A 14,936-nucleotide genomic window follows, 5' to 3' on the forward strand; every position below is an offset into this window, starting at 1 on the left:
GGGTAACATTCATCTTAAATATCTGAGGGACAGTATTCCTCAGGTATGGTATAAAAATAGTAAAAAACAATTTCACTGCAATTATGTCAAAATTTTTGATGACTCTTTTCACTTGGTTCAGGAAATCTCTCAACATTTATTCTGGATGGATTCCTTACTTCTAAAATCCAATTCCCCATCTCTCCAGGGCTTTCAAGGAGGACATCTTCATTTTCAGCCTGTGATGCTCTGATCAAAGTAAGATTCTGATACCAGTTTCAGAAGAAAAGCCAGATTTAGATATATACTTATTATCCTTTCCAATATTAAAAGGAATGCTAAAAAAAGGGATGGATTTTCCATATTAGTGTTAATTTCTCCTTATAAGGACTTAATTTTCATACATTGCAGATGAATTACATTTAATGAGTTTTTATTTTTTTCAAAATATTTCAAAAACTTTTTTGTGAAAAGATTAAGTTTTCCTATCCCTAGGATACTGAGTGAATAAAAATGATGTCTGGCAACAGGGGAAGTCCAAGTTTATCTGTTTTCTTACCTAGGAACCTGCTGAACATAGAACTGAGATCTTCAAGGAGTTTGTTCAATAGCTCTAGATACGGCTGAGATTACAGAAACAAAAATCTCGTTTTATTTAATCACAGATAATAAAAATATGGACAGGATGTTGTAGACATGAAGAACAGACAAACACTGGGAAACCCAATCAGAAGCTGACTCACAGCTTAGACTTTTTTTTCCTCTGCTTAATGAGAAACAAATTATCATTACTATCCTCCTCCAAGCAGCTCTCCTTTTTCTTATGCTTGCCCCGCTTGCCCTCTTTGGATAGCCTGTCTTCTCTCGGCTTGAGGTAATGTGACGAGTGGTGAAAGGGCTTGTGAGGCTTCTGGGTTTTGGAAGTGCCAGGAGTAGAGTGGACTTTGGGGCCCCTGGGGAAGTCCTCATCGTCTTCATGACACCTGGCAGCCTTTCTGTGCTTCTCACGTTCTCTCATGTTCCTGCTCATGGTTTCTTTTTGGGTTTCTTTCTTTTCTTGAGGCCACCTGTTGTTTTTCCATGAGGCATGGCTTGTTCTTATATCACGGGGCCTCTTATCTGCTGCTTCCATATGAGGCCTCTTGAACTTTCTTGGCAAATCCCCATTTTTCTGGAGTTCTGGAAAACATCAAAGTATTTCTGCATATTCAGCAGTTAGATTGGCATAGCATATTCAGAGCTTTCACTGGTCTGTAAAAAACTCAGCAGAGAGGAAAGCCAGATACTTGAATGCATTAATGATATGACATTCTAAAGAGCCCTTACTAAGGTTAAACTCACTCACTAAAAACCCTGTGGTTGTAGTTCTATATTTCCAAACATGAAAAAAACATCCAGATAGCCAATGATATTTATTTTGTTCAACACAGTTTAACTAACTAGGTTAAACAATGGAGACAGAGATCAGTGAGAGAAGCAATCATTTTAACTTTGTGAAGAAAAGTCATGTCTGACCAACTCAAGTTCCTGCAGTGATAGAGTCCTTGATGATAAGGTGAAGCAAGATGTAGAAAATGGCTTTCTGACAGTTTCATATGACATTTCAACTATCCTCTGAAGATAAAGTCTGGCCACAGTACTTACAGGTGAATGCCACAGTGGACAGCAGATTATTCCTCAGAGTAAAGATCACAAGCTTGGAGACTGAATGTGACATGTGCATGCACTTGTATATCCAAGAGGTTTAAGTGCCAGATCTGACGTTATGTTTTGTCAGGACTTGGCACTCTTACTGCAAATATCTGATGTAGTGATTCTGAAGGGATAAGTGGGAGGTGAGGGTACAGTGAGGGATGAAAAATTACATCAACAGAACCTTGAAAGATTACAGAATTCACCAACAAAAAAAATGAGGTAGAGTATGAAGTAGTATATTTAGGGAACAAAAATGAATTCTAGAATACAAAGCAAAAATAAGTAATTACTTATAGCTGCTGCTGCTGCATCGCGTCAGTTGTGTCCGACTCTGTGTGACCCCACAGACGGCAGCCCACCAGGCTCCCCCATCCCTGAGATTCTCCAGGCAAGAACACTGGAGTGGGTTGCCATTTCCTTCTCCAATGCATGGAGGTGAAAAGTGAAAGTGAAGTTATGTCCGACTCTTAGTGACCCCATGGACTGCAGCCTACCAGGCTCCTCCATCCATGGATTTTCCAGGCAATAGTACTGGAGTGGGGCGCCACTGCCGTCTCCAAATTACTTATAGACTTCAGTATAAAACACAAAGTCCACTATGGCGAGCCTCAAAGTGGATCTGTACCACAGAGTTGTCAATAACTCAAAGATGGGAAATACAGAAAAAGCATAGAGAAAATAAAAGAGAAAGCACACACAACCCTTTAATTCAGAGATGACATTTTGGTGCATTTCTTTGTAATCTTTTAAAATTCAGCTGCTAACATTATCTTCTTATACTGTAATTTCTCTACATATAGTTGAGATAAACTTTATATAAAATAAAATATGCAAAATATGCAGAAGTTGAAGTGATTCATTTACTTTTCTCCAGAATTAGTGTCTTCATTTTGAAAGGATCTGAACTCAGAGCCAGTCAGGAAAAGAATAATGAAAAGGCCAAGGGTCAACAATGTATGAGCAAACATGAAAAATACAGAACTATTTAGTCCTGAAGGCAAAAAAAGTAACTTTGTAAACCATCTTGAAGTATATAGCAAGAAAGAAGAGAGGTAGAGAGAATAGATGTAAATTATAAAACAATTTGGTGAGAAAGAGCATTATGTTAGCAATGGCAAATAAGAAATGGAGGGTAACTGTGGATCTGAGCTCTGCTCATAATGGTGGCCAATGACTTCTTCGGGGAAGCTCCAGGAATCACCGAGCAGAGAAAGCTTTTTCCTTGCTTGAAAAATACTAGAGGGAAAACATAATTACTTGTTGAAAAGAAAAATCTCAAAGGAGCCTTTAAAAATTCTGCATGCATAAATGGACAGAAGTGTTTTTCTGGACATTTTCTAAAATAATCACAGTGTGAGAAAAATGTTCATTGTGAACAGATTATAAAGCAGGATTTTTGAAGTGGATGCTTGACTTCTGTAGATCAAGAAAGTTCCAGTTTCTACAGTAATTATTAAAAACATTTTCTGTGCTAACCAAAGGCCCACAAAGCAGTTTGCAAAGACAGCACAAAAAAAAAAGAAAGAAAGAAAGAAAGAAATTTAGGAACTATTGCAAAGGTGATTTAGGAAAAAGTCTAGTAACATACCTTTCACTTTTCGTTTTATTCTCTGATCTCTCTCCCGGATTTCATATTTGTCATCATAGTAATAGATGAATGGAGATGTTGGAAAGGTCTGGTTAAACATTCGTCTTTCTGAGCATTCCTGCAAATTGTATTTGAAATTACAATGTCATAAGGTCACACAGTTCAGATAACCATTTGGTAAGATTATGGACCACTGTAATTAAGAGATGAGCCCTGCATCACTCATAAGCACTATGGCTGCAGGATGTGGTTTGCTGGGACACTGGGAGGATCAAACACTCGACTGTGCTTACATGCTAGTCTTTCAGGCTTGGGTTTTCTTCCTTTACTTCTTTACCTATGAAACCATTCTAATCTTTTTAAAGTTTTTCTTGCCAACATTCTCCGCCAGCAGTGCCTTGTTCCTCTGTTAGAGGGTTTGTTTCATTTGAAATTATGTTTTATCAGTCCTTTGCATCTCTGTCTCTTCCAACAGCCTTCCTTCAAGTGCTTCTCCTTTTCTTCTTCTCATCACATTTACACTCTCATGTGGGGCTAAATTCTTAGACTTTTGCTCTTTTTCCTCCACACAAGTGGTTTTTGCAAGCTTATTTTAAGTCAACACCACTGCTCACAAGGGCAGTGATTCTTATAGTGGGGAGCAGGGTGCTGAGAAATGCTGGGCTGGATGAAGCACAAGCTGGAATCAAGATTGCCGGGAGAAATATCTATAACCATAGATATGCAGATCACACCATCCTTATGGCAGAAAGAGAAGAAGAACTAAAGAGCCTCTTGATGAAAGTGGAAGAGGAGAGTGAAAAACTTGGCTTAAACCTCAAGATTCAGAAAACTAAGATCATGGCATCTGGTCCCATCTCTTCATGGCAAATAGATGGGGAAACAGTGGCAGACTTTATGTTTTTGGGCTCCAAAATCACTGCAGATGGTGACTGCAGCCATGAAATTAAAAGACGCTTGCTCCTTAGAAGAAAAGTTATGACCAACCTAGACAGCATGTTAAAAAGCAGAGACATTATTTTGCCAAAAAAGGCACGTCTAGTCAAAGCTATGGTTTTTCCAGTAGTCGTGTATGGATGTGAGAGTTGGACTATAAAGAAAGCTAAGTGCTGAAGAACTGATGCTTTTGAACTGTGGTGTTGGAAAAGACTCTTGAGAGTCCCTTGGACTGCAAGGAGATCCAACCAGCCCATCCTAAAGGAAATCAGTCCTGAATATTCATTGGAAGGACTGACGTTAAAGCTTAAATTCCAATATTTTGGCCACCTGATACCAAGAACTGACTCATTTGAAAAGACCCTGATGCTGGGAAAGATTGAAGGCAGGAGAAGGGGACAGCAGAGGATGAGATGGTTGGATGGCATCACTGACTCAATGGACATAAGTTTAAGTAAACTCCGGGAGCTGGTGATGGACAGGGAGGCCTGGCGTGCTGCAGTCCACGGGGTCGCAAAGAGTTGGACATGACTGAGCGACTGAACTGAACTGAACTGAGGGTAGTGGTGGGTTTCCCTAGCTAGAAAGTGCTCCTACATGATTTTGAAGGTAACCTTTCTCCTCTTTGCTTCCCCTACTCATGAAAAGATTACTCCTCTCACTTGCCCCACTCTCCTTACTCTGGTCTTTTGGTGGTTGCCAGTTCCCAAATCCACATCCTTGGCCTGAGCCATGTCCCATGTAGTAGGCTTTGTTTATCCTGATCTGTGACAAAGATCCATTCCACTTGTTTCAAACCAAATAATGTCTTTTATTTGAAAAAGGCTGGTCTCTGGAACCTTTCACTTCTATCTTCTGTGATCTTGCCTAAAATTTACCATAAACATTCAGTACTTCTTCAGTTCAGTTGCTCAGTCATGTCCAGCTCTTTGAGATCCCATGGACAGCAGCACACCAGGCCTCCCTGTCCATTACCAACTCCTGGAGTTTACTCAAACTCATGTCTAGTCAGTTGTTGATGCCATCCAACCATCTCATCCTCTGCTGTCCCCTTCTCTTTCCGCTTTCAATCTTTCTCAGCATCAGGGTCTTTTCAAATGAGTCAGTTCTTCGCATCATGTGGCCAAAGTATTGGAGTTTCAGCTTCAACATGAGTCCTTCCAATGAATATTTAGGACTAATTTCCTTTAGGATGGGCTGGTTGGATCTCCTTGCAGTCCAAGGGACTCTCAAGAGTCTTTTCCAACACCACAGTTCAAAAGCATCAGTTCTTCGGTGCTCAGCTTTCTTTATAGTCCAACTCTCACATCCATACATGACTACTGGAAAAACCATAGCCTTGACTAGACGGACCTTTTTTGGCAAAGTAATATCTCTGCTTTTTAATATGCTGTCTAGGTTGTCAGTACTTCTTAGCTAGGTACTAAAGAAAAGTTAATGTACAAGTAGCCCCTGCTTTTTAAAAGTTCGCTTTACCCTGATTCACTTTTATGAAAGCTTTTTTTCACTAACAGAAAGAACTATGAAGCCGATTTTCACCTTTATAAGGAAAGGTGAAAATGAAAATAGCCTTTAGCATCTTTTGCAGCAACCATTATACAGTGAGTAACCAGAGTAGCTTTTTCACAATGTTCATACTGCAAGGAGATCAAACAAGTCAATTCTAAAGGAAATCAACCCTGAATATTCATTGGAAGGATTGATGCTGAAGCTGAAACTCCAATATTTTGGCTACCTGACGTGAAGAACTGACTCACTGGAAAAGACCCTGATGCTGGGAACGATTGAAGGCAGGAGGAGAAGGGGACAACAGAGGAAGAGATGGTTGGATGGCATCACCAACTCGATAAGCATAAGTTTGAGCAAGCTCTGGGAGCTGGTGATGGACATGGGGTTGCAGAGTTGGACACGACTGACTGAACTGAACTGACTGGGAGTAGCAGGAGTGGCACCATCAAGCTCCCTCTTCATAAACTACACTCAGCATCTCAGCATCAAGCCACCATAGCTTTGAACTGTGTCTGTGAGCATCTGTGTTTTATCTCCACTTATGTTTTGCACTCATTGGAAAGATGTATTATAAGGTAACTGCTTCTTTGCTTTATAGCTACTTTGGTTTAGGTAAGGTTTCACAGGAGCACTCTACTTTAAGAAAATGGAGGCTATCTGTATCTCTTAGCAAGAAAATATGTTAATTACCTGCATAGAATTTAGCTGATTTATCATAACTCTGTCATGATATACTCAAGTTGTAATTCTAAGATACTTGATCAAGCTGGCAGCCATACACTTGGAGACATAATCTGTAATTTAAAGAACTAGCAATCATTCTAAATACATACTAAAGTACAGAAAATAAAGTAATAGAAATCTACACCTAACCATGTAGCTTTATAAAATCAACATTTACCGTTAATTCAGTTCTCTTCCCACTGGGCATTAATGATAGACTTGAGATCTTCTGAGTAACTGTCCTTCCCACTTCCCATTTATCTCCTTCCCTTTCCAGAAGCCGCCATGGTCTTAAAGTTGGTATCTACCATTCTCATGCTTTAATACTTTTACTATTAATTTACTATTAATAAATATGTCAATAAACAACATTATAAGTTTGAAGTGTTCAGATTTCATAAAAATGGTAACATTCTGTAAATATTTTGAAGTAGCTTTAGGTTATAATAGCTTCAAAAAATAAGTCGAGTAGCGTTCTTTTGGATTATCTATCTGAATAAATGTTTGGTAAAACTTGACTACAAACCTACCTGGTTCTGGTATATTTTGGTAGGAAGAATTTTGATTATTAATTCAATCTTTTTAGTGGTATTGTTTCATGTAGGTTTGTTCTTCTTCAGTCATTTTGATTAGCTCATATTTTTCCATAGTTATTTATTTCATTTTAATTTTCAGATTTAACACTGAACTTTATTTTGGCCATGTGGCAAGCGGGATCTTAGTTCCCTGACTATGGATTGAACCTATGCCCCCTGCAGTAGCAGAGTCTTAACCACACGATGGCGAGGGAAGTCCCTAATGCTGAACTTCATGAAGTTTATACAGTATTAGCCTATAATTAAAAATTATACTGTATTTCAAGCTGTTTACATTTTTCACCTATCGTTTATTTGTATCTTTTCCTTTTCTTTGAGAAGCTTTGCCAGAAGTCTGTCTCTCTTCTTTTGAAAAGAAAATGTTTTCAAAGAACCAGCTTTTGGTTTTGATGATGCTATTTAATCTCGTTTTCTATTTCAGTAATTTGGTTCATTATAATTTCCTTCTTCCAACTATCTTTAGATTTAACCTGCTGTTGAGTTTCTGATTCTTTTTGGGTATTGAAAGTTATGAGGCAAACCTACATGGTAACATAGAGAATTGCTTTTATAAATCTCTATCCACAGTGGCACCAAGTTTCCAGAATAAAGGATATCCATAAAAGATTTAGGTCTAAGATTCTGGTATGCTGCTGCTGCTGCTAAGTCGCTTCAGTCCCTCAACCCAATACATGTGTTGAAATCTAAACCTCAAGGTAATGGCATTAGGAGGTAGACCCTTTGGGACTGTGATTAGATCATGAGGGTGGAACTCTTAAAGAGATTCCCACAGAGCTCTCTATCCTTTCCTACCATGTGAGGACACAGCAAGAAAGTGAGGAAGCGGCCCTCAGCAGACACTGATTCTGCACCATCATCTTGGTGAAAAATAAATTCCGGTGGTTTATAAGCCTACTCTGTCTATGGTAGCTTGTTTATAGCAGTCTGAATGGACTAAGACAGATTCTAATTATAAAATATAAAGAGCAAATGAGAAGCCTACCAGGCTCCTCTGTCCATGGGATTTCCCAGGCAAGAATACTGGAGTGGGTTGTCATTTCCTCCTCCAGGGGATCTTCTCAACCCAGGGATTGAACTTGTATCTCAAATGTCTCCTATACTGCAGGTGGATTCTTTACCCACAACCCAGCCTGGAAGCCTAAGAGCAAATCACAATTACAAAAAGGTACTAGTGCTCTTATACTCCCAGCACCCCATTGATCCTGCTGGAGTGGTCTCCTTATACAGTGACCACCATTTTCTATCAGTTTGCCTCATACCAAGCTGCTTATGATCATCCCTCCCTTCCCAATTAAAGAGAGAGTGGAATTAGAGAAGGGAGCAGTCACATTTACCTTAGAGTATCTTTCACATGAAGAAGCTATTTATTAACATCTGTACAGCTGAATTTCTGAAACTGAAGGGAAGGCATCCTCAGACATCTCTTAACTACCTACCTACACAGTCTCCTATTTGGATCCTGTACAGTCTAGACTGATGTGGCTATACAGAGCTTTATAGTACTACAAACATTTTCCAAAGCTACATGTAAATTATATTTTGATTATCCACATCGCTGGTCCCCTCCATTAGCACAGACAATTGATAGTTGGGTGTATAATTTATCTACTATTCTGGATTAGCCACACCACTGATCTTCTTCATTAGTGTCGATAATCTAGAGTTCTTCATCTATGGCAGTGATAAGGCTGCCAAATTTGCTTTATTGTGAATTAAAAATCATCTAAATCTAGATTTCAGGGATAAATTCCAAATGATTTTAATATATTTCCTATCTCCATTAACAGGAGTGACTAGCAAGCGGTATGTGTTCAACTATAATTGTTTTTCCTTAATTGAACAAACATAAATGCTAAAATTATACCCCTCTGCTTTAAAAAGGTAAGCAAGCATAAATGGTACATCTATGTGATCTGTGTGGCAGTGGACTGCTTATGTGAAAACATTCACTGAACAGTATTAGCAACATCTGAGTTTTGGCAACAAGGTACACAGAGCAGAGAAAGATCTGGAGATGATAACTTTCAAAAAAATTGAAAATTCTGTAACTAGGTTTTCAGTGTGAGCTCTACAAAAGTGAAGTTATATCAGTCACACAAGTACATTCACATTGTTGTGCAACTCTCATTATTATCCACCTCCTGACATTTTCATCTTCCTAAACTGAAACTCTGTCCTCATTAAACACTAACTCCTCATTCCCCATCCCCCATCCCCAGCACCCACAGTGTAAGTCACATGGTTGTCAGTAGTACAGCAAAAATTACAACTAAGGGTCAGAATTCCATCCTAGCTTTCATATTCTATCCCTCACTCCATAGTCATACTGTCCCAATGAGGAAGAAAAGCATCATCTGTTGATGGACTCTGTCCCACGCTTTTTCTTCTCCAGACTTTTTCTCTCTCTCCATATCATAGAGCTCTAACCCAGGGTCTTGCACTGGTGAAATGCCATGGTCAGAACTCAAGATGTGATCTGTAATACCACTCCATCCTACTGCTCATACCTGTAGCCATTTTGGGGACTCCCTACTTTTGTATGCTTTCCACTTCCTGTCATCAGATCTGATTTGATATCAGTTTATTTTGGCTTCTAGGCTGTTAGAAGCCTATGTGGAGACTGGGAGTATATTTCTCAGTACAGATTTTCTATATCCTGTGCTACCACCTTTCTTCCTCTTCCTCAAGATTCCCAGACTGCGAATCGATTCTTACTGCATCCCATCTCTGCAATGAGCTGTTGCTCATTCATACTTAATGAAATAACTGGCTAGGAGTCTCTCTCCCACCTTACAGCAACAAGCTTCTGCTTTGACACCTCAGCATCTATAACACAGGTTTGGCCCTTTCAGTTAGGGTTAGGAAATATGCAGGTGGGACAGGGAATCTGGGCATGTGTGGGGTGGGCAGGCTGGCTGAGCATGTGTGGGATAGGGTGGAAGCACCCCTCTGTCCTTCCACCAGTGAGTGTTGGGGTTTGCATGTGAGTAGTAAAGATTTAACTGAACACAATACCAGGGGAAACCAGAGACAGTGGAGAACTATGTAGAAAATCTAAAATCACGATTCAGCTGGGACAAAGTACTACCAATCCTTGAAATTCCTGAGAATTGTAAACCTATTAACTACTATATTTTGTCTGAATAATTCTATGAGCTGTATTTGTTTCAGACTAACCTGCAAGTATATTTAAAACAAATATATGAACGTGCTCTGTCAGATCTATTTCTGTGGTAGGGATGGAAGAAGTAACTCAGTTGAAAATATATTTAGGTCTTACCTCAAGATATTAGTTTATATATATAAAAAAAGTAAGTGTTTAGAATTATTCTTTTCAAGTTCACCTTTCAGCAACCACTCCTGAGCAACAGAATGCTTTACGTCCAAATTACCACTTAAACTTACATGTCCATAATGGCCTTCTTGCCCACAGTTGTAGCAATACACCAAGGCTGATTGTCCAGAAGGGGTCTTTGGCTTTTTGGGTGGTCCAGGTTTGGTCTGCAAAATGAATATTTGTGAAGATTTAGGGAATGTCAGAAGGAAACTAAAACCTCATACTTTCCAAAAGAACTTTTTTTAGGTAAAAGATTCCTTAGAAACACTGCCTCCTACAATTTAGTGTGGAGAACCCATATTCAGATGGTTCTGTGTGATTAAAGTGTGTAACATGATAACAATTCTTTTATTTTTAACATCAACATGTGCTTTCCTCAGCCTCCTCACTTCTCAATTCCACTCGGTGTTGTGCCCAATACTGTGACTGTGTTATGTATTAGGTATCTCAGATAAAGGAGAATAAAAGCCTAGTAGAATGTGACAGACATATAAACAGATGGGTTTAGTCGCTAAGTCATGTCCAACTCTTTGTGACCCCATGGACTTTAGTCTGCCAGGCTCCTCTGTCCATGGGATTCTCCAGGCAAGAATACTGGAGTGGGTTGCATTTCCTTCTCCATGGGATCTGCCTGACCCAGGAATATAAATAGATAATGGCAAACAATGTAAACACAGTGATAGAAGCATATACAAAGTATTAAAGGACTGACAAAAGGGATCCATTATTGGATGGGATGAGGAACTCAGGTAAAGCTTCTCTTGAAATATAAAATTTAAATTTACTCTTAAAGAATTAGGCATATATCAAATAGAAAATTTTAGGTAGAGGGTAAGGAGAAATTAGGATGCTTTTCAGGTTTCTAACTTGGGGGAACTAGTGAGTAGTAGTATCAACAACTGATTGAGAAAAGGTAGGAAAACAGGGCAGAGTCAATTTAGAGGGAAAGATGATCAAGTCTGTTTTGGATACTGAGCATCTAGGTTGAGACAGATGTCCACCAGAAAGTTATCTGTTTTAAGATAAAGTTTAGGAAACATGTTCTGAGCTAAAGGTTAGATCTGAAAGTAAGTTACACAACAGCTGAGGCTGAAATGACCGGAGTGTTCAGAATCACCACGGCCAATTGAGCAGCAGTGAGCTGAAGATGGAACCCCTGAGCACAGCAACGCAAGAGGGGCAGGCAGAAAAGCCTATGACAGACAAAGGAGGAGAGGTTAAAGAACACAGAGCCACAGAGACAACAGTCATATACCTTAGAGTAGTTCCAAGATGGATGAACTGATCTATGATGTCAAACATAGCAGAGAGGCCTAGTGAGATTAGAACTGAGAAACACCCATGAGATTTGTCATTGTTCATGGATAATCTCATTGTGAGAACTCTGGAATCTGTGGGAAGGTAGAGAGAATAGAAGGCAATGAGTGAAGAAGATGCACTCAAAGGTGGTAGAACTACAAAGAAGAGCAAGGAAATGATAACCCACAAAAGCCAGGATGGTGATTACTTCCTGTGGGGAGAGAATAGAGCACAGAGGGTTTCAGGGTAGTGGTAATTTTCTATTTTTGAACACACTGGTGTCATATGACTTGAATGGAAGTTATATAACTAAGTACTGTACACATATGTTTGATGCACTTTTCAGGACATATATTACATTTCATAATAAAAAATGTCTAAAAAATGAATGGAAGTTGAAGAAATGTGGAGAGTAGGTGAAAGTGAAAGTCGCTCAGTTGTGTCCTACTTGTCCTACTCTTTGCAACCCCATGGACTCCATGGAATTCTCCAGGCCAGAACACTGAAGTGGGTAGCCTTTCCCTTCTCCAGGAGATCTTCCCAACCCAGGGATCCAACCCAGGTCTCCCACATTGGAGGTGGATTCTTTATCAGCTAAGCCACAAGGGAAGCCTGGAGAGTAGGTATATATTGCTTTATAAAGCATATATAAGAAGGGGCAAAATAAGATCAGTCAGGACCAAGGGAGAGGATTTGGCAGAGTTTGTTACTAGAATGCAAGAGATTTGAACATGTGAGAAAGCTAGTAGAGATGGAGAAGTTGAAGACACAGAAAGTGGATAGAGAGAGCAAAACTCCTGAAAAAGGCAGGGGCTTTAAATAGGAGAAAAAACTAATTCCCCCCCATATTTTTGGAGACGGGATGGATGACATTAAACTTGAATAAGTTTATTTCTTGTATTCTTTATTGGGTGCCAACAAGAGTGCCAACTAATTGGCCTGCCAACTAACTTTGTTATTTAATGTGTCAAATAGGTAGATTGTGGATGTTTTATTTTCTTGATATACAAAAATAAACTATAGGTTATAAAAGTAACCTTCTTCAAACAACTTTACTTTTAGCTCCTGTTTCCTAAAATGAAAAACTGGAGGATAACAGTAACCTGAAAGATGCTTTCTACTGAAAATACAAAACGGAATTTACAATTTCAGCTATTACAAATTGGGATATAATAAAAAACACAACCAACAAATACATCCTTCAGTGAAAAATGGGGGTCATGAATTAAGACTAGCAAAAAGCCATTAAATGAAGTTTTAACAGGTATGCACAGAAGCATGTACCACTCTTGCTCAGTGGCTTACAAATCTGTTCAGGTAGCAGAGTGCTAGGAAGACATGAAGTTAGCAAGGAGAAATAATTTTTCCATCTAAAAGATATTATTTGATGTGACATAAAATTTGCAACCATAAGCACATAATGGTTTAAGAGAAAGAAATAAAACCCAAAAAGATGGTACCATGGATGTGAAGGCAGAATGGAGAAGTTGTCAAACACTACAGATGAATCAAATACGACAAAGACTACAAAATCCATTAGATGTGGCAGCCAGGACGTTGTTGGCAACTGGTGTGAGCAGTTTCATTTGAGAGGCAGAGGCACCAGCCAGATTGTAAGGGGTTTATTACAAGTAGGAAGATGCTGAAGAACAGAATATAGATGACTTTTTCAAGAAACCACAGTGTGTATGGGAGAAAAGAAGGGGACAAGCAGAGCAAAATCTAAGTCCACTGATGCCTCCATCAGTGACAATTATCAGAGTGTGAGGCACGTGGCATAAGCATCTGTATACACTTTCCTTAAACCACACAAAAGATAATTATTGAGTGCCTAATACACGCCAGATATTGCTCTAAGATTAACTAATAGACAAGAGAAAAATCAAATAAATAACCTAACTTTACACCTAACGCAACTAGAAAAAGAAGAAATGAAGCATCCCAGGGTTAGTAGAAGGAAAGAAATCATAAAAATTAGGACAGAAATAAATGAAAAAGAAACAAAGGAGACTACACCAAAATCAACAAAACTGGTTCTTTGAGAAGATAAATAATATAGACAAACCATTAGCCAGACCCATCAAGGAAAAAAGGGAGAAGAATCAAACCAACAAAATTAGAAATGAAAATGGAGAAATCACAACAAACACAGAAATATAAAGGATCATAAGAGACTACTATCAGCAACTATATGACAATAAAATGGACAACTTGGAAGAAATGGACGAATTCTTAGAAAAGCATAACCTTCCAAAACTGAAATAGGAAGAAATAGAAAATCTTAACAGACCCATCACAAGCACGGAAATAAAAACTGTAATGTTCCAACAAACAAAAGCCCAGGACCAGATGGCTTCACAGGTGAATTCTACCAAAAATTTAGAGAAGAGCTAACACCTATCCTACTCAAACTCTTCCAGAGAACTGCAGAGGAAGGTAAAATCCCAGACTCATTCTATGAGGCCACCATCATCTTAATACCAAAACCAGACAAAGATGCCACACACACAAAAAGAAAACTACATGCCAATATCACTGATGAACATAGATGCAAAATTCCTTAACAAAATTCGAGCAAACAGAATCCAACAACATATTAAAAAGATCATACACCATGACCAAGTGGGCTTTATCCCAGGGATGCAAGAATTCTTCAATATTCGCAAATCAATCAATGTGATACACCACATTAACAAATAAAAGATAAAAACCACATGATTATCTCAATAGATGCAGAGAAAGCCTTTGACAAAATTCAACACCCATTTATGATCCAAACTCTCCAGAAAGCAGGCATAGAAGGAACATAATTCAACATAATAAAAGCCATAAATGATAAATCCACAGCAAACATCCTCAATGGTGAAAAACTGAAAGCATTTCCCTTAAAGTCAGGAACAAGACACGGGTGCTCACTCTCACTACTACTATTCAACACAGTTTTGGAAGTTTTAGCCACAGCAATCAGAGAAGAAAAAGAAATAAAACAAATCCAGATTGGAAAAGAAGAAGTAAAACTCTCACTGTTTGCAGATGACATGATCCTCTACATAGAAAACCCTAAAGACTCCACCAGAAAATTACTGGAGCTAATCAATGAATATAGTAAAGTTGCAGGATATAAAATGAATACACAGAAATCCCTTGCATTCCTATACACTAACAATGAGAAAACAGAAAAAGAATTTAAAAAAAATCCCATTCACTATTGCGACGAAAGAATAAAATACTTAGGAATAAATCTACCTAAAGAAACAAAAGACCTATATATAGA

General features: G+C 38.7%; 1 protein-coding gene across 4 annotated transcripts in view; it reads right to left on the reverse strand.

Moving 5' to 3' along the window:
* Positions 1-395: 395 nt before the first annotated feature.
* ZCCHC7 (zinc finger CCHC-type containing 7) overlaps positions 396-14,936 on the reverse strand; it is a 246,933-nt gene continuing 232,392 nt past the window's right edge. For all 4 annotated transcript variants that reach the window (XM_069576155.1, XM_069576153.1, XM_069576154.1 and 1 more), the window contains 3 exons: positions 10,432-10,527; positions 3,263-3,380; positions 396-1,158 (listed from right to left, as the gene is read on the reverse strand). In XM_069576155.1, coding sequence (XP_069432256.1) covers positions 719-1,158; positions 3,263-3,380; positions 10,432-10,527 — 654 coding nt within the window. In that variant the 3' untranslated portion in view covers positions 396-718. The remainder of the gene's footprint in view (positions 1,159-3,262; positions 3,381-10,431; positions 10,528-14,936) is intronic.

The sequence above is a fragment of the Ovis canadensis genome, chromosome 2 (assembly GCF_042477335.2).
Source record: "Ovis canadensis isolate MfBH-ARS-UI-01 breed Bighorn chromosome 2, ARS-UI_OviCan_v2, whole genome shotgun sequence".
Classification (NCBI taxonomy): Eukaryota; Metazoa; Chordata; class Mammalia; order Artiodactyla; family Bovidae; genus Ovis; species Ovis canadensis.